The following is a 19,343-nucleotide window of genomic DNA, read 5'->3' as shown; positions in this document are numbered from 1 at the left end:
TGACATGCATTTTCCTTAATGTTCTTCAACTGGTTGGATCTTTATTTTTTTCCCCCTTGTATTTCTTTAAGTCTCAAAAGCTATGATTCTGGACTTTGGGAGCATTTAAAAACCACCTAACCGACTACCTGGCGTGTGTGTGGGGCGGGTGGGGGGAAGGGTTGAGTCCTTGGCATGGTGTTTTAAAAAGCTGCTCAAAGTGATTTAATGTGTAGCCAAAGTTGAGAAGCATTGCAAAAAACTTTTACCATTAGCTCATTGGCAACCTGTGGGACTAACATTTAAGTATTCATCCTATTAATGTTTGTTTTTGCTGATAAAATACAAAAGTGGATTGAAAAAACCCCAAGAATATTAGATGTAGAGAAAAGAGCCTTTCTTAGGCCATCTGCAGCAGTGCTCCTCAGCTTCGGCTGCCATTAGAGTCCTCTGGGGACCTTCTAAAATTTTTAATGCCCAAGTCTCACTCCATACCGATTAAATTAGAATCTTTGGGGGCAGGACACAAACATCAGTCCTTTTTTTAAAACCTCCTAATATGATTCTAGTGTGCAGCCAGGTCTGCAAAAAATCATTACAAAGATACGTGTAATGATACGTGTAATACGTGTAATATGTCCCCAAATCATATTTTGGTGCATGTTTGGTTTTAATTAACCAAACTACTTAAACTACTTAAAAGCCCTTTTTATCAGCTTTCAGAACCAAGTGCATCAGTGGGTCTCAAAGTATGAACCCCAAGCAGCAGGGTCAGCATCAGCTGGGGTACTTGTTAGAAATGAAAGTTCTTGGGCCCTATCCCAGATCTGTTGATCAGAAACTCTGGTGTCTGTTTTTAATAAGCCCTTCCTGTGATTCTGATGCATGCCCAAGTTTGGAAACCTCCATAGCATGCAGAGGGTAAACTCGGCTGTATTTGTGATGTACTATCTTTGGATTTACTTTTAAGAGTTCAAACTCAGATTACTTGTGTTTCTTGTGTTTCAACTCAGGGTTTTGGATAACATACAACTTCTCCAGTATGCCCCAGAAAGCTGCTAATCACTTGCTAAACTTTAATAACATTTATAGTTCTTCAAAGTGCTGCTTGGGAGAAAAACTAGATCGATAATGAAATCCACAGTTGTGGTAGAATCATTTCTACACTGTAGAGCGAAATCCTTTGGGTTAGCAGAATTTAATAATAATTAACTGTTTACTAAGTGCCAGGCACTGTTTTAGCCCCTTTACATGACTTCATGACACCTTTATGAGAATAGGTACTATTATCCTTATTTTGCAGATAAAGAAACAGGTACAAGGAGGTCAGTACTCTCAAGGTCACACAACTAGGTAGTGGTGGCACTAGAATGGGCACGTGGGCAGCCTTCTCCAAAGCCTATGCCATGCTGCCATCTCCAGTGTGTGTGGTATGGAACACCACAATGATAGCTGTGTTTTATTGAGCCATTACTGTGGCAAGCACTGTGCTAAGCTGCAGAATCCCCACTATCTCATTTAACTCTCACAGTAAACCTATGAGTTAGATATTAAATGCCACCCACCCACCTTTACAGAGGAGGAAATTGAACCCTAGAGGTGAAGTAAATTGCCCACATCAGAGCTCTTGTAAGAAGGAAAGCCAAGACTTGACTCTCTTTTTAAAAATAATCGTTGGACTGCTCCTAATTTATAGGAAATAACTAATATAGCCCAGTGGCTAAGGGGGCAAGTATTGCAATCAGAAAACTTGGATTCAAATGCTATCTCTGCCACTTGGGCTGTGTCCCTTGGGCAAATTAATCTCATTGTTCCCATTTGAAAGTCGGAGATGATACATCTTTCTTATAGGGTTGTGAAGATTAAGTGAGGTAACTATATGTAAATATGCTAAGAACATGACGTGACTCACAATAAACATTCAGTAATGATGACTGCCAATTTTTTGGTGTACAGATAAATACACTGTTTCCTCTGTGTTTCCAGATTTTAAAAGAGATTCTGTAGTGAATTTATTGTGCTTTTCTCAGATTAACAATAGACCCAGTGCTTTAAATTTCAAGATATTTCACCTAAAAAAGATGTTTAGACGTTGAAGAAAACATATTGGGCATGTTATTTGAAACTGTAACTAACATGCTGTTTATAAATAAGTTTATCTTATGTTTTCTGACTTTCCAGACACCCTGGATATACCATTTAATAATAGCAAGGATAATGGTCTTAAAAAAGAAAAATTCTGGATAATACTTGACTAAAGAGGACATTTCAATATTACCAACAAATTCATGGTAATAAAGTTTTTGGAAAGTTGTTATATAACATTATGGCAACTTTAATAAATACAAAATATACAGCTGTTTTTTTCCTTATCAACTTTATTGAGAAATAATTTATATACAATAAACAACATCCATTTAAAGAGAACAATTCATTGACATTTGGCAGTTGGTGGTACATACTAAAGTGCCACCACAATTAAGACACATTTTTATCATCTCCAAAAGATTTCTCCTGTCTCTTTTCACTGTGTCCCTCCCTTTGCTCCAGCCCTAGGCAAGCACTGATCTGCTTTTTGTCATCCTAGATTTGTTTGCATTTTATATAAATGGAATCATGCATTGTGTGCAATTATGTCTGCCTTCTTGCACCATCATTGAGATTCATCCATGTTGTATGTTATCAGTTTCTTCCCTTTTACTTCTGAGTAGTATTCCATTGTATAGATATTTATCCAGTCACCTGTCAGAGGCCATTTTGGGTTATTTCCAGTTGGAGCTATTGTGAATATAGCTGTTATGAATATTCATGTACAGGCTTTGTTTGCACGCAAGTTTTTGTTTCTCTTGGGTAAATACCTTGGACGTGGAATGGCTTGGTATATGTTTAACTCTTAAAGAAACTGCGGAATGGTGTTCCAAAGTGGTTGTGCCACTTTACATTCCCAGCAGCAGTGTTTGCGAGTTCCAGTTGCGCCACATCCACATTTGGGGCTGGCAGTTTTAAAAACGTTACCCATTCCAGTGAGTGTGGAATGTGTGCACTGTGGTATGCGTCTCTCTGAGGACTACAGTTAAGTCTCTTTCCATATATTTATCGACCACTCATATATCTGATGTGGTGAAGTATTCAAAGTCCTTTGCCCATTTGAAAAATTAGGCGCTTAGTTTTTTTTTCTTATTGAATTGAATCCTTTATATATATTCTGGACACAAAGCACTTTATCACATATTAGTACGATGTTGTAGCTATTTTAAAACCATGTTTTGTAACCAGTAACATTAGGTATTTAAAAATCAGTAGGAGGTACCACAGAGCACTTGAAGAGCAAACTGCTAAACGGAGAAGTCTGTCAAACTAGGCCTGTACTCTGCACCCAGCATCCCAGACCAAGATGCCCACGTCATAAAATGTTATTTACTCTTGAAGGCCAGCAGAGATGACATACCGTAAAATAACTAAATAAACTGAACAAAAATAGCCTCCCGATGTATCTCTGCTGATGATAGCGCACGATCACGGCTCCTTTGGGACCATTTTGCATTATAGGGCAGGTATCTTCGAAAATATTCAAAAGTCATTTCGTTTAACTATCAACATAACATCCCTAGGATAATTACATAGACTATATAAAATTATATAAACTATATAAAAATTAAACTGGGATAATAAACTGGTAGAATAACGCTGGGCATTTCCGTTTGGCCTTGAACGAGAGTCACAGGCCGCGAAACACCGGGCACCAAAGGGCGAGTGAAACAGGGTCCTGGAGACTCCGCGGTGGGATGTCTCCAAAAACAGCCTCTGGGTGGCGCATGCGCCTCACGGCGCGCCCGTCTCCGAGAGGCGGGGGTGGCGTCGCCGTGGTAACCGCAGTAAACAGACCTTGGGCAGATGGCTGTGTCTATAAACGCTCGGCGGCGGTCGGTGCCTTAGGTAAGTTTGGACCCCAGCAGCCGGGTAGTTCCCAGAACCTGCCCCTCAAATCTGTTAGCGAGTCAGGTAGCGGTGAACCCCACTTGGACTTCTCTTAGGCTGAATCAATATCCTCCAAGGCTTTGCTGAGACACATTTCTTCGTTCTTCGGGTCAGTTCAACAAACATTTTAAGTGACCTCACAGGTATAGAGCTAGACACTGTGGTTTCATGTGGGCACAGTTCCTGCTGGCAAGGAGCTCATCATACGGCCCGGGCAGGCGAACAGGCAGTAGGGTTAAGAGTTAGACCCAGTTAAGCCAGAGCAGGGAGTCTGGTGGGCAGGGAGTCTGGGTTCCTTGGTCAAGCAAGCCACCCCCCACCCCACACTTAGCTATGTCACACTTGGCAAAGTGACCCCTCTGCGCTTTAACTTTTTTGTTTTAACGGAGGGCTCAGCTCACAGTGGCCCATGCGGGGATTGAACCCGCAACCGTAGCACCACGCTCTAACCAACTGAGCTAACTGGTACTCCCTCCCCTCTGAGCTTTAATTGCTTCCTCTCTAAAGAGGAAGGTGGTAATGCTTGTTACAATTAAATAGGATGATGCAGGTAAAGTGACACACAGTAGGTACACAAGAAATACTTGTTGCATACAAGTAGATATAGTAGCATACAAGTACTCAGTGTGTCCAGTCAATTGTGAGTTGTCCTAGGTGGCTACTGACTACAACTTTTGAGGAGGAGAAGGGGCCTCAGAGAAACTAGGGAGGGGGAAAGTGACAGGAAACAAGTTACAGACTCTAAGATGAAGGACCTTTGTGCCATGCCAAGGAATCAGTTCTTATTCTACAGCAATGAGGAATCAGGAAAAGCTTTAAACAAAAAGCATGGCGCGTTGAAAGCTGTGTGTTAGAAATACAAGAGGCAGTGCAGAGAATGGACTAGAGAAGGGAGAGACAAGGTGTGAGGCTGTGGTGTGGTGGGGCTGAGACACAATGAGACACAATAGAAGAGAGGGGGTGAATGCAAAAGGCTTACTAACTGGACACTTGGCAACAGGACTTGCAAAACAATTGCATGCGTTCGGTGAGAGGGAAGACTTCGGAGTAACTTCTCTGCTTTCTCATCTTAAAATATGCCTAACACATAGAGTCATTTTGAGAAATAGATGAAACAGGATGTGTAGACTCCTTAGAGTTGTGTTTGATACATGGAAAACATTCAAAAACATTAGCTATTATTATTCTCTCCACAGTTGTATTTCACATTGTAAAGTAAAAAGTGTATTTACACAACAATGTCTACGAGTCTTATCGTGACCAGCTCTGGCACACTGCTAAGGGGGACTGTTTGAGCTCCTGAGAGTGAGGACTGACCCTGAACTCTAGTGAATGAATATGAGTAATGTCACCGTGGGGAGCCATTTATCTGGCTTCCAGATGACCTTCTTGTAGCAGCTCACCCCCCTGCATCACTGCACGATGACTCTATTTTTTCTTCCCACTTCCTCAAAACTTGACTCAAAACTTGACAGTCTGCCTAATGAGGAAACAGGGGATGTTTTGTGTGGAAAAATGAAGGACAAAAGGAAGATACAGTAGGTGTTTTCAAATACATGAAGAGCTGCAATAGAGAGAGGACAAGAGACAACTTGTTGTGTTACTCCCCTCCCTAAAAGCCTTCCATGGCTTTCAATGACCACAGAAATAAGTTCTGAGTTCCTTAGCAAAGCTTAGAGACAGTTTTATGATCTGCTACCTGCTTCCTTGTCATGTCCTTTTCACTCTCCTACTCTAGCCACTAGACTGCTGTGGGCCTTCACAGACTCAACCCTTGCTCTGAGGTTCCCCCTGCCTGACACACTCTCCCATTCTATGCCTGGCTGCCTCCTACTCATCACCGGGGTCTCAAACACCTCTTCCTTAACCCCCAGGCATGGTTTAATCTTCTTGCTTCACATGCCCACAAAACCCTATTCTTTCCTTTAGTAACGTGTTTCCCTGAAAATAAGACCTAGCAGAACCATCAGCTCTAATACGTCTTCTGGAGCAAAAATTAATATAAGACCCGGTATTACATTATATTATATTATTTATATTATCTTATATTATCTTATATTATCTTATATTATCTTATATTATCTTATATTATATTATATTATATTATATTATATTATAATATTATATTACATTATATTATAGACCCGGTCTTATAGTAAAATAAGACCCTGTCTTATATTAATTTTTGCTCCAAAAGACGTATTAGAGCTGATGATCCTACTGGGTCTTATTTTCAGGGAAACACGGTAGCACTTGTTTTATTTAATTGCTTATTTAATATCTATCTTTCTAAACAACAAGCTCCATAAAGTTAGGGATCATTTCTCTCTAGTTAATACTGTAATTTAGTGCCTAACATAAGACTTGATACATGGTAGGTGCTCTCATCAAATATTTTTAAAAATGAAATTGATTAGTAACTCCAGGGTTAATTTGATGGGAAGAGGAGGAGTTGGGGATGAGCCAAAGGAAGGATGGCAGAGGGTTTATTTTAATGGTGGAGCATTTAGAAAAAGATGGACTTGGGTGGTGTTTCACTGGACCTCTGGGAAACCAGAGGGCACCACAAGTTTGCCTGGAGAAAGGGAGTAGCTGACTGTATTTTGCTGTCCTGCAGAGGACTCTGATGGTGGCTCTGCCCTCCTGCTGGTGACATCATCTTGGACACTGTGCAAACATATGATTATCAACACACCTGGTGTTTGGTGCCTGTGGAATTTGTTAGGGGGAAAAATCTGTTAATGATTTCTATTTCATAGCTTTATCTCTTTCTCTGCCTCAATTTTGCACTTAGGAAATGAAGGAACCAGATGATGAGGATACTGATGGGGGGAAATCAGATGGATCAAAGAGTGGTGGAAAGCAGTCTCGGAGGGCTTCACAATCTGCATGTAAGTAAAGATTATAATGTACACTTAGGTTTCTTTATTATTAAATTTAGGTAAAATAATTTTTAAAGAGTACTTATCTAAGTTTATACAGCAGAAAAGGTTTATTTGTTTAGCTCCCTTACAAAACTTTTAAGTTCTTAAAGAGCAGAGTTTGTGCTTTAATCATTTTATCTCCAATTCCTGGCACGTGGACAACTCTGAATTGATGATGTCCTATCTGCACATCTGGTTGTGTTCTCCCCTGTGAGGTCTACAGAGTCTTTAATGGATTTTTCTAATACACTCTACTGGGAAGAGAGCTGGACTTTGGTTTTGAGTCGTGGGTCTACCATTTAGAGATGCTTAATCTTGGATAAATGATAGAACTTCAGTTTTCTCACTCATTAAAATGTTAATTGCGAGCTGTTTGAGGATTAAATTGAATAACATATGTGGAAGGATATTCTAGGCTGCAAATAGAAGGGAAAGATAGGATTTTAAAAAGATGGCTCGCTCGTTTGCTTGGGCATCATGGTGTTAGGTATTGTAGTAGATCTTGACTTTTTTAGTTCTAACTCTAAACATAGTTTCAGAATTTTAATTTGGACTATTTACATAGAGGAGATAAGGTGCTGGGGAAATCAACTCATACACAAAATTCACGTTAAATTCTTTCAAGCTGAGACATGTCTTGTAAATCCGTTATTTCTCCACACCATGTTTTATTTTAGATGTTTATCTCCTTTTACTTGCAGTCTTACAACAAGGATTTCCACTCAAATCATACCACCACTAGAGTTACCTTTCCAAAAAGTATGATTATATATCATTCTTCTCAAAAACTTTAGTTTGCTTCTCTCTTGTTTTCCCATTTCCACTTTTCTCTACTCCCTATATTTCTGACACAGGACTGTCTATGTCTACTTTTTGTTTCTAGTCCTTTACAGCATTTTCTTGGATGGATTGCATGATATTTATCCTTTGTCTAGCACTGTCTCAGCATTTCCCTTTCTTATGTCAGCCCTCTTAGGGTCAGGCCTTATAGTGTGGCCCTGTTTTTGGCTCATAAATTAGTTCACACATGGGTTCTAGGATCCCAAGTGATAACGTGAAATAATTTGCTGGCACCCTGAAACCCTCTACCTTGGTGCTGTGAGAAGTTTCTGTCCTGGTTCAGTCACATACCTAATAGCTGCTTTTCCCCCTCCGGATACATTACTTTATTCTCAGTCTTGCTAAAATATCTGAGCAACTTCTTAGCCTTTACAATTCAGGCCGAGTGAATCAATGTACCGGTTTTCCATCTAAGCAGAGATATTAAAGTGGACTCTTCCCCATACTCAACAACGGGTTTCTGTTATAACTGAGTCCTGTTAAGAAATTTAGGCTAAAGGTAACAGCCAAACCATCCAGCATTTCCCACAAGGGTGAAGGATGGTTAGTTACTAAGAATCAATATTTCTGATTCTTATCAAAGGACTAAATTATTTCTGGCCTCATGTAATTAATTGGAAGTATTTTGTGGTCTCTTCTATTTTCAGAAATATTTTGTGTAGAAGTGGTATTATTTCTTTCTTAAATGTTTGGTAGAATTCACCAGTGAAGTAACTGGGCCTGTAATTTTCTTGGTGAGAAATTTTTAAGAATTCAATTTGTTTAATAAATAGAAGGCTGTCTATTTCTTCTTTAGTGAGTTTGGTAACTTTGTATCTCTCATAGAATTTGTATATTTCTTCTAAATTGTTAAATTTGCTGGTATAATTATGTAGGATTTATTTTTATTCCTGATATTGGAGATTAGTATTGTCCTTCTTTTATTTCTTGATTGATCTAGCTAGGAGTTTGTACATTTTGTTGATCTTTTCAAAGAATAAGATTTTGACCTTCTCCATTTTCTCTATTGTTCGTTGGCTTTTTGTTTTGGTGATTCTTGCTCTTATTTTTATTATTTCTATTATTGTTATTTTGCTTTCTTTTTTCTAATTTCTTAAGGTAGAACTTTAGGTCATTACTGTTTGATTTTTCTTATATATGTACTGAAAGTTATAAATTTCCCTCTATGTGCTGCCATAGCTGCATTCCACAAATTTTGCTGTTATATTTTAATTATTATTTAGTTTAAAGTATTTTCTAATTCCTTTGTTGATTTCTCTTTGACCCATATATTAGGTGTGTTGTTTATTTTCCAAATATTTGTAGGTTTTCCAGATATCTTATTGTAATTTATTTTTAATATACTTCTGTTGTGATCAAAGAATATGCATATTCTGTTATTTTAATCCATTTAAATCTATTAAAACTTATCTTATGTTCCAGCAAGTGATCTATTTTGGTGACTGACACATGTGCACTTGAATGGGTACCTTGTATTGGTAGATGTAGTATTTTATAAATCTCAGGTTAGCATATTCCATAGTGTTGTGCAGATAATCTATGTCTTTACTGAGTTATTGACTAGCTGTTCTGTAGAATGATAAAAGAAATATATTATTATAATACTAAGTAAACTGTGAAAAGTTAGGGACATATACTATAATCCCTGAAGCAACTATATATTAATAAATGTTGGTAAAATTGAATTGAAGTAATGACAGCACCATACTAGTCAATTTTTTTTATCTTTTATTTTCCTGTAAGGATGCAATGATAGGAAATAGACTGCAGATGAAGTGAAAATGGAGATTAACTCACAGGAAATGCCTTTTTTTTTTTTTTAGAAAGTTACAAGAGTGACCAAATAAAATTATTTTTCTAGGAAGTTTTGAGTATTAAATCCATTCAACTTAGAGCACATACAAATTGGAAGTAGTAGCTACTTTGGAAATAAGAAAATGTTTAATTCAAAATTTAGGAATGATTAAATTATTTTTAATAGCCACTACAAAAGAGGATGACAAAGTCTTAGAAGATGCCACAGATGAAACATTTGCTGAAGCGGAAGAATCATACTTAGAGGATGATGACTCATGTGGGGAACATTTGGAAGGAAGTTCAAGTTCACTTCAAGATGATTTCGTGGAAAGTACTGGAAGTAAGTATTATTAGTTTTCTGTCAGTAATTGTCACTATTTTAAAGATAAATTGCCCCAATTGAAGAGTTGTTTCATAGAAAGAAACATTTGCAGGATGTGTGGGGGTGGCAAAATAAAAAGCATGGAACATATTGTGTACAGTAGTTCAGCAGCTCTGCAATTGTATTCTCCATTTCTGAGGCTAACATACAAAACTCTCATGCTCTGTCTTCTGGAGAGTGGGATGGTCAAGGAGTGCCCACCCCAGATTAGGGAGAATGACTCTCCGTTGGAACTGATTAGGGGCTGCTCTTTGAGACTGCTGAAACCATGAGCTCGGCTCAGCACTCACCCCGAAGCACACAGGCTTGTGGCTCTTCACCCCCATGGGCACTGGTGCGTGGCTGCCTATGTCCCGGCTGGTAGTGGTACTTACTGCAGAGTATTGTGGGCTAGGTACATTTCTCCTGTCTTTGTGAAATATAATTTTTGGGGTTTGCCAGATGCTCTTTTCAGTTAAAATATTTTAACTTTTTAGAATCTCAGTATATGGAAACACCTGGCCCAGCTGCAGAAGAGTCAGAGGAGGAAATTAAGAAGAAAATATCACAGAGCTTCTTCTACGATTATACGGAGCTGGTTTTGATGCCTTTTGTGACTCCGGATTCGAACATACCACTGGATCTTCTCACACTGGTGTATCCACTCCACTTACACACGTGTAATTTTGGGATTTCAGCTTCTTAGGTCAGGAGTCGGCAAACTACAGCCCATGGACCAAATCTGGCTTCCCGCTTGTTTTCCTAAAGTTTTATTGGGACACAGGCACGCTCCTTCATTTATATGTTGTCTCTGACTGCCATCACACTACAAGGGCAGAATTAGTTACAACAGAGCCCATCTGGCCCACAAAACCTAAAATATTGACTACCTGGCCCTTCACAAAAAATTCTAAGAAGCTTGGCCCTTTAAGAAGTTGAGCTAGAAATGCATGATCTTAATTTAAACTAAGCCTTTGTTTGATGCCAAGTAACCGGAAAGAGAAATGATGCTTTCCTGGCTGTCCTTTCATGAGACATGATATAAAGGGCCTCTTACCCCTGTTTGCCTCTTCTACCAGCCTGGCATCCCTTTTTCAATGCCGATCAAGTTAAAATCATTGGTTACCCTTCTTGAAACACTGATTTGGCCTTTGTCATGCATTAATACTTTCACATTATTGATCACATGAGTTATCCAAGAAGACAACCTGAGGAAGTGGGGCACAAAATAACACGTTGTAGTTGGTCTGGAGCATAAGAGTCTGTGAAGAAATGTAAGGGTGGGGATGATTGACAAGAGGGTTTAGTGTTTGCCATCACTTTATAGTATTAGGTTTGTAAGGCATGGATATGTAGGAGACGATTTCCAGTAAGGCCCGTGGCTAGCAATTGAGTATGCCTACCTTCAGGTGGGCGGTGGTTCTGACCACATGGCCTCAACCACTGACTGGCCTCTTATGAAAGGTGTGCTTACAGAGGTAAGAATGGTGTACTTCCTAACTCAATTTTGCTTTGAACATAGAAATAGAACACGTTGTTATTACAGCTTCTGTTTCAATTCCAGTGTAACTAAAACTAATTCACTCTGAATCTTGTAACTTGGGAGTTTTCTTTCTTGAGGGTTTTTTCTTTTTTTGGCCTTGAAACAAGTTGCTACTGACAAAAGTTATGCTGTTAGCTTTCTTCTAGCCTGTTTTTTTCAAATGGGGTGGTGGTACGTCAGATTCACTGGAAGCTTTTCCTGAAATATACATTCTCTTATACCTTCCCAGACCTATTTGTGTGTGCAGAGGGGCTTGGGCTTATGTACTTTGACAGAGCTTCCCACATGGTTTTTCCCTAAGAAATTGAAAATATTAACTAAGTCAGAGTATTTAAGAATAAAATTGCATTAGTAATACATAAAAAAATTCTGAGTTTCAGAGTAAAGTTCAACTGCTTCAAACCTGGAATACTCCAAGAGCATGGATTTTAAAATATATGTATTTCATGTTACTTTTCCTGTCTCCAGGATGGTTATATTGTTTCACTTCATGTCCTTAGCGGTTTCCCCTCAGACATTCCTTTGGTTATGACTGCAGAAAGCGGGCCAACCTACAACTTCCGGACAGCAACACCGTGATGTACATAGCTGGGAACCAGCTGATCCTGCTGAATTTGAAAACCAAGGAACAGATGTACCTGCGAAGTAGCAGTGGTAGAGGAATTGGTGTCATTGGGGTATGCCTTTAGTCACTCAGGAAGAAAACCCTTTTTTTTTTTTGATTGATTGTTCCGTGGACCAACCAAGTAGGTGTCGTCCCCAACACTGTACTGTGGGGTCACATGAGACGCACTGCTGTCTGTATTCTAAGGCATTTTCAATTCAGTGATTATAACCACAACATTCACGGGCTTTATCTCTGTGCAGTATTATAATATTATAGTAATAACGTGATCCCATTTTGTAGCTAAGGAAACGGGTTTATGGAAGTCAAGTGCCTCCCCACAGTCAGGCAGGTTTTTTCATACTGAATGCTCCGTCTGCTATTCTGAAAAAATAGTGAGATGAGTAACACAAATGATGTTAATTAAATAATAATTGGAGATAAATACCAGGTAAGAGGTAAGTATTTATTTGAACACTAGGAGATGAAGGATGGATGTATGTTCACGTTTCGAGCAGACAACAGGACTTGTGTGTGGTCGGGAGCCTGTCTCTTTTTTCTGCTCAGCTCTCTGTCTCCATCAGTCATTGTCCTTCTCGTATCTCCAGCCTCTACGTCCTTAGGCTTTTTCACCCTCAGTATAAAAATATTCTAAATCAAGTTGTTCTCATTTTAAAAAGCCCCTCTCTTACCACACATTCTCTTTACCCACTGCATTTTGATCTTTTCTTCAAAGACTAGCTTCTGCTGTCTTGTTTCCCATCACCTCACTGAAACTGCCCTGACTGAAGGGACGGATGGACCTCTGGTAGCCGAATCTGAAGAATGCCTTTCTACCTGTATCTTTCCTCCCCTGACCTCTCCATAGCAGTTGGCCTGTGATTGAGCTTTTCCCTTGGCTGATTTTTCTACTCTGTGCTCTTTAAAAGTAGGTGTCCCTAGGTCTGCTTTCACCGATAACAAACAGGCGGAGGGGTGCTTCTAGGTGTCTTTGGCATCTTGAGAGGGACATCTGTTCAGATTATTCTGTGTGAGACAGTGAAGGGAAGGAGAAACACACAGGATTTGGGGCTCATGCAAGCAGCAGTTCCATATGAGACACACAAGGTAGAGGAATTATGACCTGCCAGGGGTGAGCAGACCAGGTGGGCATGAAGGTGCCGGGCCCACTGCAGAGGTGGCGGGCTTCCAGCAGGGAGGCCCATGTGGCTCCAGCAGAGAGGCTGGGCCAAGCTGTCAGGGAGTGGGGGGGGCATTCTTTTAATTAGATTAGACGGGACCTGGTAGGACATTAGATTAGAAGTGGAGGTGAGTGAGGAGGTTTTGAAGATTCTTCTTTTTATCTTTATTAAATGTATTAGGGTGACATTGGTTAATAAAATTATGTAGGTTTCGAGTGTACAATTCTATAACACATCGTCTATGTGTTGCATTGTGTGTTCACCACCCAGTGTCAGATTCTTGATCTGAGGAGTGAAGCAGGGACATGGCAAAGGGAAGGAGGGTGAGGAAAACCTGAGGCCCACAGGTAAAACTTAGACTGGCTGTGGAAAGAGGATACAGTGAGATGCAAGCGTGAAAGATAAGCTCATGTTTGTCTCTGGCTTGATCCTCTGTCTGTATACAGCATGTGTACCAGATAAAGTGACTGTCCTCAGGGAGTTTGTTATCAGACCAGTTAATGAATTCAGCAAGCATTTATTCTAGAACACTCGGTATCCAGTGCTACTCAGAACATGCAGGGATTTAATTGAAGAAGGGTGTATGACTTCTATGAATTCAAAGAGTTTAAAAACCATATTAAAAAGCAAAACCCCCAAAACGAAATGTGTACAAGTACATGATATTGTGGCACCCACCAGGTGTGTAAATATTCACAGGCCCAACTTCAGGGTCTCGTGCTCTGTGGAAGGCGGTCAGTCAGCGGCCATCCTGAGGCGGCATGAGCCTGAGGTCCATACCATGTACAGAGTACTAACCAATATCTAACGGTCACATCGAGATATGGCCAAAATCACTTTATGGCCAATAAGTTTTGAAATGTCTATTTGTTTTCTATTTTGTCATACAATAATTTGGTCTGAAGTCAGTCTTTAGAGGTGTAGTCTGATCAAGAATGCTAACCCTGATCCTCATGCCCCCGGACTGTGAGCAGCTGTATGTCCCCGAAAGCTTTTCTCCAGGTGTGCAGGAGCTTTGGGTGCCTAGACAGTGACGGGGGCCTTTCCTCCACTGACCACGTCCCTTCCTTTTTTTCTGAAACAGTTATCCATTTGTGGATGAGAAATACTTTTCCAAGATTATGAGAAATCTGTGATAAATATGTTTTGGGGCATGTTAAGCTATCTTCCAGAAAAGATTGGGCCAGTGTATATACAGAGTATAATGGAAATGACTTACAAATTCCAAGTCTCCATTAAAAATAAAACACCAAAACTCAACCCCACAGCAGCTTCCTATCTCAAAGGGCAGAAACTTTTTCACTTACTATAGGTAAGACCTACCGTGTTTCCCTGAAAATAAGACCTCACTGGACCATCAGCTCTAATGTGTCTTTAGGAGGAAAAATTAATATAAGACCTGGTCTTACTTTACTATAATATAAGACCCAGTCTTAATTTAATAATAATAATATAATATAATATAACATATAACAACATTATAATATAATGTAATGTAATATAATGTAATATAATATATAATATAATACCGGGTCTTATATTAATTTTTGCTCCAAAAGATGCATTAGAGCTGATGGTCCGGCTAGGGTTTTTTTTCAGGGAAACATGGTAGAAGGGTAAAAGATATGCCTGAATCCCCATTCAGATTTCTGTGACATACCCTATACAATATTCCTTTGTAAATGGGGATCCAGAAAGATATAGTGTCCACCTAATTCCCCCTAAGTCCTTGGAATCTACTATATTTTAGTTCCATTTGCTTCTTGGCTCCAACACCTGGCTTGAATTCTGTCTCTCATATTTAACAGTTATATAATTTCAAGCAAGTTGCTTAACCTCCACGTGCCTCAGTTTCTTTATCAATAGATGGGAATGATAATGGTATCCAAGCTCACAAGGGTTGATGTGAAAATTAAGGGAATCAAGTCATATAAAACTTTGATCAGTATCTGGCACAGAGTAAACACTTAATAAATGTTGGCTGTTTTCAGCATTATCATTATCTTATTGAGTGTCCATCCTATAAAGCAAGCCTTTTTCAAGTTGAAGTGATAGGTATTTACTTGAATGGAAGAATAAGAGGCAACTTGGCCAGGAGGAAGACAGCCATCATAGGTCTTATCAGTCCATGGGTGGAGGGAAGAAAAAGAGCTACAACATTATCTTGGGTACCAGAATTTCCTGTACAATCTGTGTCAGAACCAAGCTCCTTTCCCTTCCTTAGGTATATAACCAGGAGTTGCAAAAGAGTAACTAAAAATAGAATTTTATAAGTACAATATGTGTTTTAAATAGCGTATTCTCATAACAGCCTATTTTTAGTTTTTGGCTGCCCATTTACTCTTCCTGCACATTGCCTTACCAATGAACAAAAATAACAGAAATAAATATATGATTATTTCCCATGTATATGGCTGTCATTTAAAATGCTGAAAAATTTATCCAGGGCCTATTTACTATATTTCCCTCTGTGTCTGGCTGGGAGATACTATATCTTTCTCACTTCTAATAAGTTAACATTCATTTGTGGTAACTTGGCCAAATTTTAAATTTTGGGTGTAAACTACTCTGGAAACATGAATCTTTTTATACAAAAATTTAGGTTGATTTATATGCAGGGTAAACAATTCATCTAAATTAGTGGTTCTCAGAGAATGGTTTCCAGACTATAGCATCAACATCACCTGGGAACTTGTTAGAAATGTAAATGGACACGTGTCCCATTTGGGAGACCACCTCAGGGACGATGTGGATGCCTGATCACTGCACTGTACACCTGAAGCTGAACAATAATGAATGACAACTATAATTTTATATATATATATATGTGTATATATATGTATGTATATACTTACAAGAGGTGGAGCACAGCATTAGGAATAGAGACAGTGGAAATGTAATGGCTCTGTGCGATGTCAGAGGGATAGTGGATGTGGGGAGGGGGTTCACACAGTGTGAGGGATATAAATGATAAACGTCTAAGTATTACTTTGTCTTGTGCACCTGAAACTAATTTAAAAAAAAAAGAAATGTAAGTGTAAATGTAACTGCAAATGTTTGGGTCCCAGCCCTGCTACACTGAATCAGAAACTCGTGGTGGGGCTTGCACCCTGCGCCTTCATAAGCCCTCCTTGTGTTTGTGCTGCACACTAACGACAGAGAATCACTGGTCTAGTTCTTCTGATGGCAATTAAAACATTTTTAGCATTAGATATGACTCTATTAATGAAAGTGAAACTTCAAATGAGTGTGCGTCTAGTTTTCAGTTTAAATCATATCCATCATCAAGAATTTCTCAGATGACCATTTTGGAGTTTTCTGTTGGAGTGGGTCCTAATAAACAAATGATAACACTTGCTAAATACTGCACGAATAGGACTATATAGATGAAAATCTTTGTGTTCTTATTTTAGTGAGATTTTATTTTTTGTAGGTTCACCCGGATAAAACGTATGTTGCAGTAGCTGAAAAGGGAGTTTCCCCAAAGATTATCATCTATGAATATCCTTCTCTGAGGCCCTATAGAATCCTTCGAGGTGAGTCCAGTAGGATCTTTAAAATACTCATTCTGAAGAACATTATCAGTCAGGGTCCTCCAGAGAATCAGAACTAGTAGGAGAGAGAAAGATTTATTTAAAGGAATTGGCTCATGCAATTGAGGGCTGGCAAGTCTGAAGTGTGCAGGGCAAGGCCTGTTAGATCTGTCCGTTTCTGAAAGAAGGGTGTTGAAGTCTCCAAATAAAATAGTAGATTCATCTATTTCCTCTTGCAGTTTTTGTTTATCTATTTTTGCCTCATAGTTTGATGCTCTGTTGTCAGGGGCATACATGTTAAGAATTACTGTGTCTTCTTGGAGAATTGACTCCTTTATCGTTATGAAATGCCCTTCATACCCCTGATGATTTTCCTTTCTTTGAAGTCCTTTCTTTTTCAGCTGTGTCTGAAATTAATATAGCTACTTCTGCTTTCTTTTGATCAGTGTTAGCATGGTATATTTTTCTCCATCCATTTACTTTTGATCTACATGTGTCTTTATATTTAATATATAGTTGGGTCATGTTTTTTGATCCACTATGACGATCTGTCTTTTAACTGGTACATTTAGGCCACTGACATTCAAAGTGATTGTGGACATAGTTGGATTGATATTCATCATATTCGTTAGTTTTATATTTGTTGTCCTTGTTCTTTGTTCCTATTTTTGTCTTCCACTCTTTTTCCGCCTTTCATGGTTTCAACTGAGCATTTTATGATTCTATTTTCTCTCCTTTCTTAGCATATGTCGTACTTCATTTTCTACCCTCTTTTAGTGACTGCCCTAGAGATTGCATTATACATTTACAACTAATCCAGGTCCACTTTCAAACAATAATATACTACTTCACAGGTAGGGTGAGTACCTTGTAATAACAAAATAACAATTCCTTTCTTCCGTCCCTTGTATCATGGCTGTCATTTATTTCACTTATATATAATCTTACATTCATTTCACTTACACATAAGCATACACATATGTATACATCAGCAATACATTGCAGCTATCATTGAACAAACTGTTATCTGTTACATCAATACATCAAGAATAAGAATAATAAAAGCTTTTATTTTACCTTTACTTATTATTCCTTCTGTGATGTTCTTCCTTTCTTTGTATAGATTTGTTTCTGACCTAGATTGTTTTCCTTCTCCCTAAAGAACTTCTTTTGACATTTCTTATAATGCAGGTCTCCTGGAAACAAATTCCCTTTATGTTTGTCTGTCTGAGAAAGTTTTTATTTATCATTTTAAAGGATAATTTCATGGGGTACAGAATGCTAGATTGGTAATTTTCTTCTCTCAAAACTTTAAATATTTTACTCCACTCTCTTCTTTTTCAAATAATATTTTAATTGTTCCATTACAGTTGACATACAACATTATATTAAGGTGTAAGTTTAAGGTGTACAACACAGTGATTAGACATTTCTATAACTTACGAAGTGATCACCCAGATAAATCTAGTACCCATCTGACACCATACATAGTAATTACAATATTATTGATTGTATTATTGTCTATGCCGTACTTCACATCTCTGTGACTGTTTTTATAACTGGCAGTTTGTGCATCTTAACTCCTTCCTCTCCAGTCTCTTCTTGCTTGCAAAGTTTCTGAGGAGAAGTTGGATTAATTCTTATCTTTGTTCTTCTGTACGTACTTTTTTCTCTCTGGTTACTTTCAAGATTTTTTCTTTATCTTTCATTTTCTGCAGTTTTGGGGGGGCATTTACCCTGATTAGTGTTCTCTGAGCTTCCTAGATTTGTGGACTGGTGTCAGATGTTAATTTTGGGGAAATTCTCAGTCATTATTGTTTCAAATATGTCTTCTGTGATTTTCTCTCTTTCTTCTCCTTTTGGTATTCCCATTACACGTACATTATACCTTTTGTAGTTATTCCACAGTCCGTGGATAGTCTGTTCTGGTTTACCAATCTTTGTTCTCTTTGCTTTTCAACATTAGAGGTTTCTATGAATATACCTATAGCTTAGACATTCTTTCCTCAACTGTGTCCAATCTACTCATAAGCCCATCAAAGGCTTCTTCAGATCTGTTACAGTGTTTTCTTGTGTTGTTTTTTTCTTTAATATTTCTTTTTTTTGGTTCTATTTTAGGATTTCCATTTCTCTGCTTACATTGTCCATCAATTCTTGCATGTTTTCTACTTTATCCTTTAGAGCTTTTAGCATATTAATCATAGTTGTTTAAAATTTTTGATCTCATAATTCCAACATCTCTAATATGTCTGGTTCTTATGCTTGCTCTGTCTCTTCAAATTGTGTTTTTTGCCTTCTCGTGTGCTGCATAATTTTTTTTTTTTGATAGAGAGACGTGATGTACTGGGTAAAAAGCACTCCTGTAAATAGGCCTTCAGTAACTTGGTGGTGAGGTGTAGGAGGAGGGGAAGTGTACTATAGTCCTATGATCAGTGTCATGCGGGGTCTCTGGTCTCGCTGCCCGCATAAGAATGCAGAGTATGATGAGGCCAAAAAGGAACACCCACGGAGCAGTGGATGGTGGGTTCATACCTCTATAGACTCGCTGGTGGCTGGGTTGGAGATACAGGAAGTAGGCCAAAAAGCAACACTCATGGAGCCAT

The 19,343-nt window shown here is 38.6% G+C and overlaps 1 protein-coding gene across 2 annotated transcripts in view; it reads left to right on the top strand.

Annotated features, from left to right (window-relative positions):
• Nucleotides 1-3,834: 3,834 nt before the first annotated feature.
• CFAP44 (cilia and flagella associated protein 44) overlaps nucleotides 3,835-19,343 on the top strand; it is a 94,926-nt gene continuing 79,417 nt past the window's right edge. The window contains exons 1-6 of one of the 2 annotated variants that reach the window (XM_081080312.1): nucleotides 3,835-3,915; nucleotides 6,752-6,848; nucleotides 9,703-9,858; nucleotides 10,377-10,536; nucleotides 11,937-12,099; nucleotides 16,641-16,743. In XM_081080312.1, the coding sequence (XP_080936438.1) occupies nucleotides 6,755-6,848; nucleotides 9,703-9,858; nucleotides 10,377-10,536; nucleotides 11,937-12,099; nucleotides 16,641-16,743 (676 nt within the window). In that variant the 5' untranslated portion in view covers nucleotides 3,835-3,915; nucleotides 6,752-6,754. Of the gene's footprint in view, nucleotides 3,916-6,751; nucleotides 6,849-9,702; nucleotides 9,859-10,376; nucleotides 10,537-11,169; nucleotides 11,358-11,922; nucleotides 12,100-16,640; nucleotides 16,744-19,343 lie in introns of those variants that run through there. The other variant, XM_081080313.1, reaches the window with a different exon arrangement.

Source organism: Rhinolophus hipposideros (assembly GCF_964194185.1).
Source record: "Rhinolophus hipposideros genome assembly, chromosome: 2".
NCBI classification, from domain to species: Eukaryota; Metazoa; Chordata; class Mammalia; order Chiroptera; family Rhinolophidae; genus Rhinolophus; species Rhinolophus hipposideros.
The sequence above is the reverse complement of the archived record's forward strand: the minus strand, read 5'-3'. Positions and strand labels throughout refer to the sequence as shown.